Below are 17,945 nucleotides of genomic sequence, written 5' to 3' on the forward strand. Positions count from 1 at the left end.
TCATGTGGTTCAACTAACGCTCGTTTTTCGTTACGTCACACAGGAAGGCAATCCTGTTGAGAGATTCGTTGGGTTTAAACCGCTACGTGGCCATTTGAGTGCTGACATCGAGGAAGATGTTTTGGAAGCATTAAAAGACATGGAACTCGATATCAAAAACTGTCGCGGCCAAAGCTACGATAATGCAGCGAACATGTCAGGGCGTTACAAGGGTCTCCAGGCGAGGATTAGAGAACACACAGATGAAGAATTCTACGTTACTCCCTTAACTTGGTTCTGAATGCAGCAGCGGAGTCCTGCAGGGTTTCAACAACATTTTTTGAACTGGTGCAGAAGTTGTACACATTCTTTTCCGCGTCCACTGCAAGGTGGAACATTCTGGAACAAGCGTTTTCTGAAAAGAAGATGTCCTTCACGCTGAAACGATTGTTAGACACACGTTGGTCTGCCAGGGCTGATGCACCTGCCACCCTGATGAGGGGATACGCAGAAATTATCACTGCTCTGAGACGTGTCGGGTCCGATAAATCTCAGAAACCGACAACAAAGATAGAAGCCAACGCAATCGCGAATAATATGGAGAAATGGGAAACTGAGATGTTGACCGCCATGTGGAACCGTTTTTTGAATCGCTCCAATCTCACCTCCAAGTCGTTGCAAAACCCATCTATAAGCCTAGGCAATTCTCTAGAACTATACCAAGGTTACCAAGAACTGAACGACCATTTTTGTCGAGATTTTTGTGTGCTCTTCGATTGCCATGGAATGAGTCTACGTGAAATTAGAAACGCTGCGACAAAACTGAGAAGTGTTAATAAGAACGATTTGGATGAAGGCTTCGAAGAGGAACTTCTGCATTACTTGCAGTTTGCTTCGGGAAAAGATATCAAGAGCCCAATCGAAATGTACAAGTACTTGAAAGAAAGCGCACCTTTCCAAATGTATGCATTTTATTGCGCGTGTACTTAACTCTGCCATCCACCAACGCTAGTGGCGAGCGTTCGTTCTCAGCGCTAAAAAGGGTGAAAAATTACCTTCGCAACACAATGGGAGAGACTCTGTTAAGTGCCCTGTCGATTTTGGCAATCGAGAGTGAACTTACCAAGAAAATTTCCTTTGAGGAGACAATCCATGACTTCTCCCTTTTAAAGTCAAGGAAACACATTATGTAAATGTTTGTAACGTTTGTAAGTAAAACTTCATTTTGCTAATTCGTCGCATCGTCGCGTACGGACGTGTTTTCGAGCGCTCTTTCTGTGCTATTTGCTTTATTCTGATAATAGAAAATTGTTCTTAGAATCCGTTATTGCCGATTTGAGTATACGCATAGCCCTTTTGGGTCGCGAACCTTATCCAGTGAGCCGTATATACCGGCTCGTGATATCGTGACATTGTGTGAGCAATTGGAGTCCCTTATTTCTAATTCGCATCAGAGCAAAATTGAGCAGGAGTCTCTTATTAACGAGTCTGTCGAACGCTGTACACGCCCAACTAACGTAATTATTTATAACGTCCCAGAATCTAATAGTCAGGATGATTGTTATGCAGTCAATGACATCCTCGAAGTCATTGATGCATCATTAGTAGTTTCACCCGGCAGCGTTTCTAGAGTTGGAATCTCAAAAAACGGCCTTTCTCGACTATTAAAAGTCAAATTACAAAATGTTGAAGCGGCCCGAGAATACCACTTGCGTTCCAAAAGTAGCTCAATGCTAAATTTCTTACCTTACCTTAGTTCTGTTACACAATAATACACATCAAAGGGAAATAGAAATTAAATAACAAATTTATCTTTATTAATATAAAACCAAAATAAGTACTTGAAATGTGTACTATGTATCGTACTATACAGGGTGTTACACGACCGTTCGAAAAAAAAAAATCGGGTTGTAGAGGGCATCAAAACAAGCACTTTTTCCAAATAAACCGAGGGTCCAACGTGGTTCGTTTGGGAGCCACCCCCCAAAGAGTGTTGAAATCTGCATTTCTTCTTTAATTTTTTTCTCAGCAACCATAAGAGTTACAAAGTCGGGTGGCATGTCTTTTTTGGGTATGCTCTTTCCGATTTTGCAATTTTTTTTCAAAATTCCTACCCCTAAAGGGCGCACCCCTAAACTAGGGTGCAAAAAAAATTCTGATTTCGACGAAATTTGGTATCTGGGGTTTTTTTAACATGAAAATCACGAATCTGAAATTAGTTTTTGAAAATTCGAAAAAAAAAGTTCCACTGCAATTCTTGGCGGGACAACGAAAATAGAGATAATTCCACGAAATTTGTTGTGTACATACTAAACGAGTTAACCTTCGTAATACCATGGTAAAAAACTTTCATTAGATACCAAGCGGGGTACAAATATACCCCACCCCTTTTTTGTATCAGGAGCTCTAAACATTTATTGTTTAAATAAAGGGCAGACAAAAAAGTACATGTTTGATTAATTTTTAACTATAAATTTATTTATTGCATGAATTACAAATTGTTGTAATGTTAGAATGTTCGGCACATACGAATTTTGAACACTGGACGCAATGTTTTCTAGACTTTTTATCAGCATTCCTCGGACATATGTGACATCGGCCACTTTTTTTCTGATTTGGAACCTGCTCTCTATTTTCCTTATCTGTTTTCAGTTCAGGTAAAACGGTTACCATATTTTGCTTAATTTTTTCGTGCAATGAACGATCCTTATTATAGCGGCAAATAATATTATTTCTTACTAATTGATGACCTAGTTCCAATAAAAACATTCTTCTTTTATCTAAACGACCTTTTTTCCACTCTGGGTTAGCATGAATCCACAGTTTGTAAGCATTGATAGCTACAATATCCAGCAAATGGAAGAAAATTGCCATAGGCCACCGGTTGGTCTTCCTTTGGGTGGTGTATTCTTTAGCAAGTTTGTCAGTCGTGTCTACAGCTCCTTTGGTTTTATTATAATGTAGTATTATATCAGGCTTATAATCATTATCAGCACCACTTATTTTGTCGTCTCGATGTTCAGTTGACAAAAGAACGACAGCGGAGTTTCTCTTTGGAACGTACGAGACCAGTGTTTTGTCTTTCATGAAGGCAAACATACTTGAAAAATCTTTTTTGTACCTGGCGGGAAGTAACTCGCTAGGTATATATGGCTTATTTCGCCGTAAAGTTCCACATAGTGTTAGGTTCCTCTGTAACAATTTATCTGCCAGTTCAATACTGGTAAAGAAATTGTCAGTAGTAATTCCATATCCCTGTCCTAAATGGCTTACCATATCCAAGACCACCCTCTGACCTTGACCCTTTTCTGGTTTGTTACCAATTTTTCCTAAAAAAAAACAAAATGTAAAAACACCAACAGATTTTTATAAGAAAAGTGTTACCTAGGTAAACCTGCATATTTACTGTGTAGGCAGTTTCACAGTCCGCAAGAGCCCAAATTTTGATCCCATATTTGTCGGGTTTACTCTTCATGTAAACCCTGAATGGAGCCTTTCCTCGGAATGGAACTAGCTGTTCGTCAACACATAAATGACCGTTCGGATTGAAAGATTTTTTACAATTCGATACAAATATATCGAATATATCCCGTATTGGTGCCAATTTGTCAACAGTTTTTCGTTCTTCGCGAGTTTCAAAATTATCAAATCTCAAAAAACTCATTATTTGCTGAAATCTGTTGCGAGACAACGAAGCTGATACTATTGGACGACACAAAACTGGGTCTTGACTCCATAAAACATAAACTGGTTCCTTGTTACCATGAACAGCTCCAAAATTTATAAGAAGACCAAGAAAAGCGTCCATCTCTTCTTTTACTATTGGAACAAACGCTTTGTTTTTTTTGGAATACACAAATTCGGCTTTTCTGTTAGTTTCTCTCAAGATTATATTTATTACATCTTCAGAGAAGAATAGATCAAACGCCTCCTTTATAGATGTAAATTTCGAACTGTATTGTGTTAGACCCGATGGCAATTTTTGTATGTTATGTTTTGCCCTTTTTACTCTCGTAACGTACGGTATTTTAGCCCATTCGGAACCGTCCTTCGCTATATAACGTAAATTCTCGCCGCCCTCAGAAACAGATTCGCTTACCAGATCCACTTCATTATCACCAATGAGCAAGAGGTCATCGACTTCATCATTTTCATCCACAACATCAGTCTCTTCTATATCACTTGCAGCACCTTCCAAGGCTAAATCGTTTTCAAAGTAGTAATCAAATTCCTCTGTCTCTAATATTCGAAGCAACTCGTCATCGGTAAGTTTGTTTTCATTACGAAATTTAGGTTTTTCACTCATTTTCAGGAATATCAAATCTCACACTATTATAAATCTGACACTATTATAAAATAAAACGGTTATTTCTCTTACAATAGACGCACAAACACGCAGTGAACTGACTGCACATCGTTTCGGTAATTCGACGTACTTAGGGCGGTATTTCACGCCGGCGCAATAAAACACATGCTTTAAGTACCAAGCGGGGTATATTTGTACCCCAGCAACAAAAATTCATTATAATTACGGACTCATAGAAGGAAACTACGCGCACTTTTTTAGGTACATATATATTATCATAGATAATAGATAGGAGGCCGGAGAAATAGCAGAAAAAATTATTTGCAGACTTATAGCTCATAAGGTGCGCGTGGGGTACATTTGTACCCCGCTCGGTATTATGAAGGTTAAGGAACAAAAAACTTGGTCTGTTCGACACAGCCTTTTTTAAATAAACTCTTTCCAAACAAAATTTACCATCATTTGATATGTTGGTCTTCGGGTCGCGAAGCTGTTCCCAAGTGCCTACTAGTATACAGCCCAGGAGCGTGTCTTGTGAATTATCCTTATCAACTAAGATTACTGAAAATTTTTTGATCATAGTGAAAAAGTACTATGCATACGGAAAGGTGTATATGTTGACTTCTTCCCGACCTTATGTATATCTTTAACTAAATAATCCGATCAGTCGCTTTAAGAGTACCTGAAGGTGTTTTAATCCGATAACATCGAATTTTTTAATCATTTAATGAACCGACATTAATTCTCTATATACATACGACAAATATCGACTCATAACCAATCTTTTGTTTTTGCGACATTGTCGACCAACACATGCCCGAAATTATGGGCGTACTAGTATGGCTTGCGGACAAACTTCGGACCCGGAACGAGTGACCAAAGTTCAAATGATATAACTTTTGTCTTGAAAACGTTATGTTCTAAAACTGTTCGACAGTATTTGGTCCTTAACTCGTCTTTAGTATGACCACGAACCAAATTTCGTGGAATATGTCTATTTCGTTGTCCCGCGCAAAATCTCAGTAGTTTAACATTTTTTGTATCAATATTTCAAAACTGAATTTCATGGATTCTTGGATTTCATTGTTTAAGAGACACCCCAGATACCAAATTTCGTCGCAGAAACAGAATTTTTTTTTGCACCCCTAGTTTAGGGTGCGGCCCTTATAGGGGATAGAATTTTATGAAAACAACCATGACAAAAAAAACGGAAAGCATACCCACAACCTTTTCAAAGACAGCCACCCGACTTCTGTTAACTCTTAGTTGCTGAGAAAAAAAATTAGAAGAAGAAATGCAGATTCAACACTCTTGAGGGTGAGATCTCCCCAAAACGATAACACGTCATTGACCTCTCGGATTTTATTTGGACAAAAGTGCTTGTTTTGATGCCCTCTACAACCCGATTTTTTTTTTTCGAACGGTCGTGTAACACCCTGTATATTTCTTCCCAACGTAAAAGAACCGGCTATTAATTCAATTAAATAATTCGAAAGTTCAAGATAACAAAATTATTGAAAGCAAACTCAAGGAGTCAGCACGCAACAAAGTTTACTGGCTAACGTGATACTTAAATGTTAGCCCAAAGTGACTTTTGACTGCAAAATAAAAATGGGACGTGCATAGGTAAAAAGGCATTTCGTATTATGCGACGCTACCTGTAATTCAACTACTGACTATTGAACGCAACCCAAATATTTGTTGTGGACGGGACTTTACAACACTGTTACAAACTTTGACTTCGTTGTGAGTGTAAATGCAAGTCTAGCAAAGTGCAACGGTTCTAATGTGGTTGCTGGTTGTTATTCCGTACGATACAGTAAGCAATTAATATATGTAATTTAGTTGAATGCTTTTCTTCATTGGTAGATATTAAACTTGGAGAAAAACCACTAACCTTGCTGGGGTGTGGAAAATCCCCCCAAATTCCCAGATGTCGATAGAACGTCGCAAACGGTAAGAAGTTATGAAATTCGTTGTCCCTTTTTACTTGATGACGAGCGGCTAATTAATTATCACGCAGGAATGCCGAGACAAATCTTGCAGGTCTTCGGCAAGAACGGCAAGTTCAAAGTGTTAGGTAATTACCAGGAAGTAATTATAAGAAGGTAATTACAAGGATTACTTGGAGCTAAAAAAAATAAGAAGCACTTACACTCTGGAAAAGAAGAATTAAATGGGTTTTCTTTACCTCAGATGTTCGGAGCTCTCTTAATCAAAAGATAGTCAGCATGTGGTGCTCAAAGCACCATAAAAAGGTGAAAAACTTGTAACCTTCCAAAACCAAAATCGTTTACTTATTATTTTAGTTGTCGGCTTCTGCACAAAACACCCTCCAAGGGCTAAATTATACAAAAATTATGGTCACAGAGAGCACGACGTGCACCTACAGAGGCTGAACTTGAAAAGGAAGAAGAGAATGCCCAAAATGACTGTTATCAAAAATGATAGCACGTATGTAAGAATGTATGGCACAGATAAATTTTCAGGGCCAAGGTTGAAATTAGCATAAATGCGACAGTTCTTACTGTTCATTAGATGTTAACTCATTCTTGCCTAAATATGCAACACACAATACCTCAACGTGTTAGCGGAAATTAACGAAATCTAAAAAAAAAATAGGCAAAAAGGAAATCTGCACGTAACAAGGTGCAATGCATATTGCAAATTTCAATTGTCGTTGATTACAATTTTACTACGTAATTCATGTGGAACATCAGTCAAGGCACTCGTCTTTAAACAAAGTGCCAACAAATTCGCGTGGCTATCAGACCGTTCTGTTACTCCGTGAACGATAATAGGGTTTGCATTCAAGACTGCTTCGCCCTCAACAACGCAACGTGAACCCGCATTTGCTTCTAAGAATTTGAAAATGGTTCCCAGTGATAACATAGGTGGCAAACAATATTAGTTACCTTAAAAAATAAACTAAATATACAGGGTCATTCTTGACGAGCGTCAGTTAGAAACATATGGAAAACCTTTGAAAATTAAGCTAAACTGATAAGCCCTTGTTTTGGCACTGATGAATTGAACTAAAATATTTTCAAAATGGCGCCACTTCCGGAAATACCGGAAGTAGCCATCAACTTTGTTATTTTAAATAGGGCCCCCTATTTTTTCTACATTTTCGGATTCTACGTCGAATTTGGAGTACAACGATACCCCATAGTTGACCCTTTGCTCCAAGGGCTTCGCCGATATTCTAGTTTTTGTGTCAAAAATTAGGTCCGTGAAGTTGGAGGTACAATGTAAAAATAATTAAACGGCGCATTACTTATAATATTGTGCTCATTTTGTGTTAAATTTTGCCGTATAACAAAAGTTTTGTGCCCACGTGATAACGGAGATCTCAAAAATTTTAGTTTGGTACCTCCTATTTCACGCTGGAGGTACACCCTCACTCAAATCAAAATAAGTTAAGTGCATAATTTTGTGCTCATTTTGTGCTAAATTTTGCCGTATTACACAAATTTTGTGCCCACGTGATAACGGAGATATGTAAAATGTTAGATTGGTACCTCCCACTTCACGCTGAAGGTACACCTTCGCTCAAATGAAAGTATGTTAGGTGCATAATTTTGTGCTCATTTTGCCGTATTACACAAATTTTGTGCCCACGTGATAACGGAAATATAAAAAATGTTAGGTTGGTACCTCCCACTTCACGCTGAAGGTACACCTTCGCTCAAATGAAAGTATGTTAGATGCATAATTTTGTGCTCATTTTGTGCTAAATTTTGCCGTATTACACAAATTTTGTGCCCACGTGATAACGGAGATATAAAAAATGTTAGGTTGGTACCTCCCACTTCACGCTGAAGGTACACCTTCGCTCAAATGAAAGTATGTTAGGTGCATAATTTTGTGCTATTTTGTGCTAAATTTTGCCGTGTTACACAAATTTTGGGCTCACGTGATAAGAGACATATCCAAAATATTAGGTTCGTACCTCCCACTTTTTGCTGACCTTTGCTCAAATAGATATAAGTTAAGTGTATATTGTTGTGCTTATTTTGCGGCAATTTTTTCCGCATTGCAATCTTTTCTGATCGGCCCACAACAAAAATATAAAAAATTATACCGGGGTTCATATCAGGGTTTTACCGTTTTGTAGTATTTATTACAAAACCGAGCATAAAACATATAATGATTACATCCTACGAAAGAGCAACACAAATAGTATAATAGTAAAATTCTAAAAAAAAATTTACCGGTAATGACCGGTTTTGCAGTAAAATTGTACAAGGATTTTGGAAAATAAGGGTGTTTTTTATACGGTTGTCCTAGAAATGTTAATTTATTACTTTAATATGTACTCTTCGCGTACTCTTTTTTTTTTGATTTGTATCCAATTATTTGATTTAATGGTTACTGTAATTTAATTTGCCATATGGATGGAAAGACATTAAAAGTGTTACCATTAAAAAAAATTTACAAACAATAAAATATATTACAACATAACGTTATTATAATATTTAAAAACCTAAATCTACACGTCATAATATCGTGAAACTTAGGGCCGGTTTATTCAACTACCCAACAAATCTTAAGTAACTACTGGTTAGTTAAATTACTTATGAAAAGTAAAGCAATTCTGTCTATTCATGTGCTACTGGCTGTTAAGTAGATACTGAAAAGGTTGGTATGTTTTTAAACGAATAGTCACGCACACCAGTAGGTGAGCGTCAACGTTTTTAAACGATCTGTAATTCTTAGAGAGAGATGCGGCATACGAATGCTAGTATTAAACAAAGATAGTGACAACGTTTACGTTACTTTCTAAGGTGGTTTTGTTAGGTTATATACCGTTTGCGCTTTTACTTGTTCGGTATTAGTTATTCTACGTACCGGTACCATGGATGCAAATACAGGTAAGTTTTACCAATTACGGAATATTCACTACTATTACAACATGTTTTTACAGCTAGTGATAACAAAAAACGGGCACGATCTTCGAATTTTACAATGGCTGAATCAAGGTTACTAGTAGACGAAGTTTGCAAACGGAAAAAAATTATTGAAAATAAACAAACTGATGCTGTGACATGCAAACAGAAAGAGGACGCGTGGATCAACCTCGAAAGTGCATTTAATGCAAACAGCGGATCCACGTTTCGATCAACTAAAATGTTAAAAATAAAATACGAAGGCATAAAACGAAGTCTCCAGCAGAAACGTAGTAAAGAGAAGTGTGGATTATATCGGACTGGTGGAGGCCCTCCCGATACAGTGACCTATACTGACTACGAAGAGAAGCTGCTAGCTATTATAAGTACGCAAGTGGACGGATTACACACGCAAAATGATTGTGATAAAGGTAACAATAAAAAAGACCCTATTACATTATTTACAAAAGTGCTGCAGATTTAGAAATTCCTGTTATTCCACCACCAGAACCAGTCGAATGTACTCAACCGATTGTAATCGATGCACCAATGTCGACAGCAGAACTTAGTGAAGATGAAAGTAATTTGTGGTAATTACAAAGGGATAAATAAGACCTGTATACTGTATATTGTAGGGTGTAATAACATCACCAGAGCTACATCTCATTTAGAACCCGTTGCATATGTTTTGGATATCCCCATCGAGATAGATATGCCAAATGAAGAAGCAACTCCAATTGAAGCAAGTGCAAGTGATGTCGGTAAGTGCTTCCTTTCATTTTAATTCCTTAATTGAAGTGAGTATTTATTGTATCTAGCAACAAATGCAACTGGTTGGCAATCGTGGACCCCACAAAAAATGAAAGAACCACCTCACAAAGCTTTGCAACAAAAAACAAACCGTAAAGCAAATCTAGAACAAAAATTCAGTAAATTAGCAAACAGTAGAGAGGAGCTGGTTAAATTGCAGTTGGCAATTGTGGAATTGGAAAAAGAAGTGCGACAGGAAGAGTTACAACTCATGAAAGAAAGGCGTGAAAGGGAAACAGCAAAGCATGAGTTAGAAATGGAGATCTTAAAATTGAAACAAAAATTATTACAAAAGCAATTTTGTTTGTAAAATTTGTATTAAAATTCAGTTATTTTATAAAGTTACTTTTAATTTCTATGATTGTACAACTGTTCAAAATATTCTAATAACTCTCTTCTATGATGGTGGTTATCATTGTCATTCCTAGGTGGAGGAGCCAGTACATTCTCTATTAGTGGGTCATCCTCCAAATCGTCAATGGCATCTCTCTCTTGACGTGCAATGTTATGTATTACTGCTGTGGCGACAATAATATTTTGTGCTAATTCAACACGACACCTCATTCCTACGGATAGTATAGGGAAACGCCGCTTCCAAATGCCAAAAGTTCTCTCCACTACAGTTCTCGTGCGGATTAACGATTCATTAAACAGGGTCTCTATTTCACCTTGGGGATTGTTAATAGGTGTAATTAGATACGATCTGAGGGGGTATGCACTATCGCCTAATAGCAGTCCATTGCCCATTTCCCCATTTTCAAATTGCATTCGAATGAGTGAATTATCAAATATATTTGCGTCATGGCTTGATCCAGGCCATCGAGTGACAATATTTCGTATGTAGTGCTTTGCATCACTGATAACTTGCACATTTAAGGAGAAATATCCTTTCCTATTTCTAAATGTCTCGGCTTGTTGCCCACCTGGTGAAAAGAAATTATGTATGTATTATTACATGTAGGTAAGTAGTTAGGTACTTAAACTTTGATCATACCTGGTGATCAGATTGAATCCGGATGTGGGTACCATCAAGGGCTCCAAGAACTCTTGGAAATGCTGCAATGTTGCAGAATTTTGCTTTGACATTATGTTGCTCTTCTGGATCTCTTGGGAAATAGATATAGTCCCGGCGTAATTGACACAAGGCAGTTACGGTTCTCTTTATTATTTGTGCCGCAGTACTCTTATGTATTCCGCCGAAATCTGACACGGTTATATAAAAGCTTCCACTTGCAAAAAAGCGAAGCGTAAGAAGCAACTGCTGCAATGGAGCTATGGGATTGTTCCTGACAAAAAACACGTAATTACATACCATCATCACAGATGTATACTTTTGCACTTACCTGTTAGTACGAGCCCGAATATCACCTTGTATTAACTCTAATACTACAAGGACGGAAGCTTTAGACAATCTAAACCGTCTTACAAAATCAGTTTCATCCCACTCGTGAAAGTTATCGACGTGACGAAATCTATTAATTGTATTATAGGGTCGCCTTTCAATGTTATTAATAATATCCATTTCGTTAAATAACAAAATATCGTCGATAACGTCCATTGTTTACATACAATACAAAGTGTGAGGTTAGAATAACTGAAGTAACACCTTACTGGCGCATTGAAGTAGCCTATAAGTTTACTTTACCAGTAAGCTATTTACACGCCCCTGTAAATTTACTTGGCTGTGAATATACAGATGTCTCTCTTACTTGAACCAGTAACTTACTTTGAACTTTACTTGAGCTTGAATAAACCGGCCCTTAGTCAAACAACTACACTGAATAAATAATAATAGTTACATTAACTGCACTTTTTGCCGATACAGTGACTACTTTTTCATGCAAGTCATTGAACATTTGCCAGGAGTAATCATTCCTCCTCGCGTATGTTAAAAAATGCCCAATTGCTGAATCTAAAGCTGGAGGTTGAAATTCTATAATACTTCTGAGATGGTACATCTTATTTTCTAAATCTAGCATTTTTGGAATGTCATCAAGACATACCAATGATGGAGTTACGTCCACGAAGTAATCAATGAAAATGACGTCCATGTATTGGGTATGACGTATGAGTGACCCACAGCAATTACTTTTTGAACATCGTAACTGTGCTAGTATTTTATTTTCTAATATAGCTAATCCTAAATTCTCAATACCTGGAGTTAACTTTTTTGAATTTGTCGGTATTATAGAATACGACTTTTCAGAAAAGTAATTACACGTATTGCAAGTAGTTCTTTCAACGTAAGAAATGAGATTTAATTTTGTTATCATGTTTGTAATGGTTGTTTCGCAGTTAACTCGTGAGATGGTGCCTCCTGATTCACTTTTGTCAAATAATTCATATAATATATCTCTTCGGATGCTGTAAATTTTAGCGTATGAACATTTTTCTCCCATTTTTTGAGCTAAGAGGACTACAGGTAATAAGTCACTCTGGGCTTGAATGATGTCTCTGTAGCGCCTACTGTCACAGTAAATTGCTGCTAATGCGTGCACAATGCTGTCAAAAGCACAGGTATTTGCTAAGCTAATCATCACTCCTCCTTGTCTTCTGGTTATTGGTGCCGTTATTTTTCCCCCGTTCCTTAATAGAATCACTTTTACGGGTTTTGTTTCAGCGTTTTGACCAATAGTTGCCCATTCAGCCTGCGGATTTAAATATAACCCTACTTTCTGCTTTTTCCTTTTACTGGTGTCTTTTTTCCGACTCCACGTCTCGGTATAATTGAGTTCTATACTCGTTGACTCTAACTAAAAAAATGGGTAGTCAGTAACATTACTAATTCATTATATTTCATGGTTACATACTTATAGTAAACCAAGTTGATGGCGTGTCTTTCATTCAATAAAGCTGTTGTTCTTATCGTAGATACATCGTTTTGAATAGCAATGAATATTATCTTTTCATCAGTAGGTGGATAGTTCAATTAACACTTATAATATAATCATTATTTTTGGTGAAAAGTTAGAAATGATTTTGATTTTCTTTAAGAATGTGATTGGAAGAACAGCATTGTTCAATGAATAACATGCACACTAACGTAACTTTTATTACTTATTACTTTAAGGACGCTCAGTCTCAACAATTTAAGTTTGGGATTATTAATGGATATTATATTACGAGGGTGTGTTATCCGAAACTAAAATTTTAGAATGACTTGCTTTATTAATAATTAATTTTAGATGTAGCTATATTAATGACTTACTTTTTGTTCCATTTCAGCTTCTTTGTCCTCAGTAGTTGTCTCACTAATTACGTTTATGTTATTATATTCAGTGCCGGTAATCTCTTCTTGCAACTCAATTTCATCACGGAGTGGAATTGATTCATTGCCTTTAGCTTCTATAAAGTTGAATTTTGGGATGGTGGTCAGTGTCTCTATTTTCTGATCGCATGGATTCCCCTCACTGCTTATTTCTGCGTCTAAAGGTTCAAGCTGCGTTTCATTGGATAGATTTGCCTTTTGGTGGAAATAGCTTAACCCAGAAGCAAGATGCATGGTACCTACAAACAATATAATATATAGTTCTTCTCAAATGCTTTCTATGAGGCCGATACTTACTTTCAAGTATTCTTGAATGTTCTACTACAAATTGGTCGACTCTTAAAGGTAATTGCAAAAAATGCCTTGACTTTAAGTCGTTGAAGTAGCTTTCTACGTGCGTCGAAGTTGCTGTTAAATTTCCATAACCAAAATGATTTATCATTATTCCAGTCCACAGTGGTAACCTACATCATAATATTACAAATTCATCATTGAATCAGCGCAGTGCTTTTTCAGATTATAACGGTAATTGGTACTATACGAGTATAATGTAAATGATACAAGTTTTGAAAATGTTGCCAATTAAAAATTTACCTTGTGCATAACCGAAACATGGGCTTAATGATTGCCGGTAAGTACATGATATTGTCTCGGTCTCCTTCTTCAGTTTCTACGATGGATTTGGCTTCTTCATACAGTTTTTCTATAATCCCATGCAAAATGTTCTTTTCGTTTTTAACGTGGTCCTGATTGGTGGTACCAATGTCTTGAGAATCGACGTCCATTTCTGAGATAACACCATTTACTGCATGCTGTTCAATGCCATACGCATATTTTATCAATAGATCTTTTTTCGGCACTTCACACGTTGTCAGTTGCGTTGTGTTGACTAAATTACCTTCATATTGTGATAACGCCACAACAAATAGCGATTTTATAATATGCAATGCTTCACTTAAATGGGTGGAAAGTAATATTTGCCCTACGCCACGTATATAAAATTGCCGAATCTTGGACCTACTATTAATATTAGATGGGTGAATTTCGCGCCAGCGGCAAACCATTTTTATTAAATGTGCGACATCTATTCTAATAAAACATTTTGGTAGTAATGAGATGGTATTATATAAGCAGACTTTAGTGCAATTATTGATATAAGTGTTAAGGTCTGTACAATCTGAAAATGCTCTGCAGATGGCACTTAATAATGCCATTGAAAAATCGCAAACAATTTCTTGAGGTAACCTAGCCCCCAAGCGATGCCACTCCGATAGCCAATAATGTATTGCGTTGCTGTGATTCCTCTCTGACAGCATTTGTGCAACTGGAATTTGCCCTTCACTAGAATTTGGTATTTTAACCACAATGGCATACAAAAAAATATGTCCAGATAACTCTTGGTCTCCCCTTGATAATTTTTTAACTACACTACCAGTTGCATCGATGCAGATCTTTGGGTGTTTTGTTAATGCGCAATATCTATTATAAACACGAGTTTGATCGGGGGACCAATAGTGTATAAAGAATTTAAAAATCCCGATTTCGTGTATTATGTATTTCATCGGATTCCTTTGCGAGATGATGAAAAGTGCGTAGACTGGATTTGTGTGAGCGCGGTCTTTGTTATTGTACTCAGACTTTGCTTTCCGTAAAACTTGCAAGCTCGGTAACACCGTCTCCTCCAAATTCTTCGACGACAATTCTTCGAAAGAAAATTCTTCGAAAACAGTTCTTCGAATGAAACTCTTCGAAAAGGAAAGTTCTTCGAAAATAAAATTCTTCGAAACAAATGCATCGAAAATAAAATTCTTCGAAACAAATTCATCGAAAATATAATTCTTCGAAACAAATTTTTCGAAAATATAATTCTTCGAAACACATTCATGGAAAAGAAAATTAATGGAGGGCGATTGGAAAGTGTTATTCCTAATTAAATAATGATAGTTAAGAGGCATGGGTCATTTAGGGCAATTAGCCTAAAGAATTACATTTAAAAGGTAATTACATACCTTTCAAATTACGCTTATATTTAACATTAACGGCATGTTTCTCCTTCTAAATTTAATGATCCTTAATTAAATCATTCTGTATAAATTCTCAAACGATAGATAATAGGGTTCTAGTTTAATTGAAAACTTCGATTCGTTAAGATGGCTTTACAGTTCATTGAAAGTGAAAAGCGAAAACCAAAATTGTGTGTAAACAATCATATTTATTATAAAGACAAGGTGGTGGATGAAACAACATATTGGAAATGTGAAAAATTCCAAATTACAAAGTGCAAAGCTCGAATGAGCACGCAAGGCGAAAGAATTGTGTCCCATGGGAAGAAAGAACACAATCATGTCGCTGATGTTGCGAAAGTGGAGTGTGACAAGATACTAAATAACATAAAAGACACTGCAAGAAATACTCGAGACTCTCCCCATGTGATTGTGTCAGATGCTTCAGTAGGAGTGAGTTTGGCTATCGCAGGAAGGCTACCATCAGTTGACTGCATGAAGAAAACCATTAGAAACATAAGAGCAAAGGAAAATCCAGGTCCTGTGCTTCCTTTACATCGAAGGGATATTGTTTTTCCTGAATTGTACACTCTGACAGAAAACCAAGAAATATTTTTAATGTTCGATTCCGGTCCTCAGGACGATCGAATTTTGATTTTTTCTACCAGACGAAACTTACAGCTATTGGCACGTTCTAGTCACTGGTATGCTGACGGCACATTTAAGGTATCTCCACCGCTTTTCGCGCAACTATATACCATACATGGACTTAGACACAGCAACAGCATACCTTTAGTATACGCTCTCTTGCCTGATAAAACTCACAATACCTATGTGCGACTTCTTGGACAAATTAAGCAGCTCGAGGCAACTGTTAACCCAGAAACGATATTAATAGACTACGAAAGTGCAATAATCGGTGCCATTGAAAGCGAATTTCCTGGAGTTGTTGTGCGTGGATGCTTTTTTCACTTTTGCCAGTGTATTTTTCGTTCTATCCAGTCAAATGGGTTACAGCAACGATACGAAACTGATGCTGATTTTGCACTCACTATGCGCTACCTGTCAGCACTAGCATTTGTTCCTCTTAACGAGTTAGTGCAATCCTTTGATCTGTTATTGGATAACAACGTCTTTCCACCAGAAGCCCAGCCAGTAATTGATTATTTCGAAGACACCTGGATTGGCCGCCCTGACAGACGACTGCGTCGTCGTGCACCACGATTTGCGCATGTCATGTGGAACTGCTACAACAGTGTACTGGAAAACTTGCCAAAGACTAACAACGCTCTAGAGGGATGGCATCGCGGCTTCCAGGAGATGTTAGGCGGAAATCATCCAAACATATGGAAGTTTGTTAATGCGCTTAAGAAAGAACAGAGCCTCAATGAGTTGAGAATTGAGCAATACCATAGTGGGCAGCAACCGCCAGCTAGCCGAAAGAAGTATCGCGATTGTGCGGAACGAATACGACGTTTAATATTAGATTTTGATCCAGCCAATGACGTAGTGCCATACCTTCGAGGAATTGCCCACAACATTACCTATTAGAATACGTATTTAGTTTGTGAAATGAAAAAAAATATAGAACCAAAAAAGTGTTGTCAACCGCACATAGTGCACGAACTGCCCCAAAACATTGTAAATATTGTAAACAAAAAGCAGAAAAAACAACAAAAAAGTATTGACAACCGCACATAGTGCACGAACTGCCTGCCCCAAAACATTGTAAATATTGTAAACAAAAAGCAAAAAAACAACAAAAAAGTATTGACAACCGCACATAGTGCACGAACTGCCCCAAAACATTGTAAATATTGTAAACAAAAAGCAAAAAAAAAACAAAAAAGTATTGACAATCGCACATAGTGCACGAACTGCCTGCCCCAAAACATTGTAAATATTGTAAACAAAAACCAAAAAAACAACAAAAAAGTATTGACAACCGCACATAGTGCACGAACTGCCCCAAAACATTGTAAATATTGTAAACAAAAAGCAGAAAAAACAACAAAAAAGTATTGACAACCGCACATAGTGCACGAACTGCCCCAAAACATTGTAAATATTGTAAACAAAAAGCAAAAAAACAAACAAAAAAGTATTGACAACCGCACATAGTGCACGAACTGCCTGCCCCAAAACATTGTAAATATTGTAAACAAAAAGCAAAAAAAAAACAAAAAAGTATTGACAACCGCACATAGTGCACGAACTGCCCCAAAACATTGTAAATATTGTAAACAAAAAGCAAAAAAACAACAAAAAAGTATTGACAACCGCACATAGTGCACGAACTGCCTGCCCCAAAACATTGTAAATATTGTAAACAAAAAGCAAAAAAACAACAAAAAAGTATTGACAACCGCACATAGTGCACGAACTGCCCCAAAACATTGTAAATATTGTAAACAAAAAGCAAAAAAACAACAACAAAAAAGTATTGACAAGCAAAATTATGGAAGACAGTAGAGCCAACCTCCTCGTGGTGTCTTCTGGGTAACGCCGATAGGCTCTAATGGGTAAATGTTTATTTAAAAAATTAGCCCAAATGAATCATTTTTTTAAGAATGATATTTATGGTTCAAAAAATTTATTTCGAATAATTATATTTTTGGGGAACTTTCCGAATCGAAGAACTGTATTCGAAGAATTGTTTTCGAAGAATTTACTTCCGAAGAACTTTCCGA

At 36.9% G+C, this 17,945-nt stretch overlaps 4 protein-coding genes across 4 annotated transcripts in view; 3 read left to right on the forward strand and 1 right to left on the reverse strand.

Moving 5' to 3' along the window:
* The window catches only part of LOC116159396, a 4,093-nt gene extending 3,813 nt beyond the window's left edge, over positions 1-280 (forward strand). The window contains exon 7 of the mRNA XM_031472364.1: positions 44-280. Within this exon, the coding sequence (XP_031328224.1) occupies positions 44-280 (237 nt within the window). The remainder of the gene's footprint in view (positions 1-43) is intronic.
* Positions 281-2,422: 2,142 nt separating this feature from the next.
* LOC116159690 (piggyBac transposable element-derived protein 4-like) lies at positions 2,423-4,296 on the reverse strand. The gene is made up of 2 exons (XM_031472723.1): positions 3,364-4,296; positions 2,423-3,308 (listed from the first exon to the last, which is right to left on the reverse strand). The coding sequence occupies exons 1-2, from the start codon at positions 4,283-4,285 to the stop codon at positions 2,455-2,457; spliced, it is 1,776 nt and encodes a 591-aa protein (XP_031328583.1). The 5' UTR covers positions 4,286-4,296; the 3' UTR covers positions 2,423-2,454.
* Positions 4,297-8,890: 4,594 nt separating this feature from the next.
* On the forward strand, positions 8,891-10,440 carry LOC116159403. Its single transcript, XM_031472371.1, has 5 exons — positions 8,891-9,605; positions 9,653-9,754; positions 9,810-9,935; positions 9,993-10,233; positions 10,413-10,440. Exons 1-5 carry the CDS (start codon positions 9,254-9,256, stop codon positions 10,438-10,440), a joined length of 849 nt encoding a protein of 282 aa, XP_031328231.1. The 5' UTR covers positions 8,891-9,253.
* Positions 10,441-15,402: 4,962 nt separating this feature from the next.
* Positions 15,403-16,806, forward strand: LOC116159421. Its single transcript, XM_031472390.1, has one exon. The coding sequence runs from the start codon at positions 15,403-15,405 to the stop codon at positions 16,804-16,806; it is 1,404 nt and encodes a 467-aa protein (XP_031328250.1).
* Positions 16,807-17,945: the final 1,139 nt, after the last annotated feature.

This window comes from Photinus pyralis, unplaced genomic scaffold (assembly GCF_008802855.1).
Source record: "Photinus pyralis isolate 1611_PpyrPB1 unplaced genomic scaffold, Ppyr1.3 Ppyr1.4_LG1, whole genome shotgun sequence".
Classification (NCBI taxonomy): Eukaryota; Metazoa; Arthropoda; class Insecta; order Coleoptera; family Lampyridae; genus Photinus; species Photinus pyralis.

Coding starts and splice junctions, on each gene's coding strand:
- LOC116159690 (XM_031472723.1), bottom strand. CDS start 4,285: ATGAGTGAAAAACCTAAATTTCGTAATGAAAACAAACTTACCGATGAC. Junction 3,309..3,363: donor AAATATGCAGGTTTACCTAG/GTAACACTTTTC, acceptor GTTTTTTTTTAG/GAAAAATTGGTAACAAACCA.
- LOC116159403 (XM_031472371.1), top strand. CDS start 9,254: ATGGCTGAATCAAGGTTACTAGTAGACGAAGTTTGCAAACGGAAAAAA. Junction 9,606..9,652: donor GCAAAATGATTGTGATAAAG/GTAACAATAAAA, acceptor AAAGTGCTGCAG/ATTTAGAAATTCCTGTTATT. Junction 10,234..10,412: donor AGGGAAACAGCAAAGCATGA/GTTAGAAATGGA, acceptor TGTCATTCCTAG/GTGGAGGAGCCAGTACATTC.
- LOC116159421 (XM_031472390.1), top strand. CDS start 15,403: ATGGCTTTACAGTTCATTGAAAGTGAAAAGCGAAAACCAAAATTGTGT.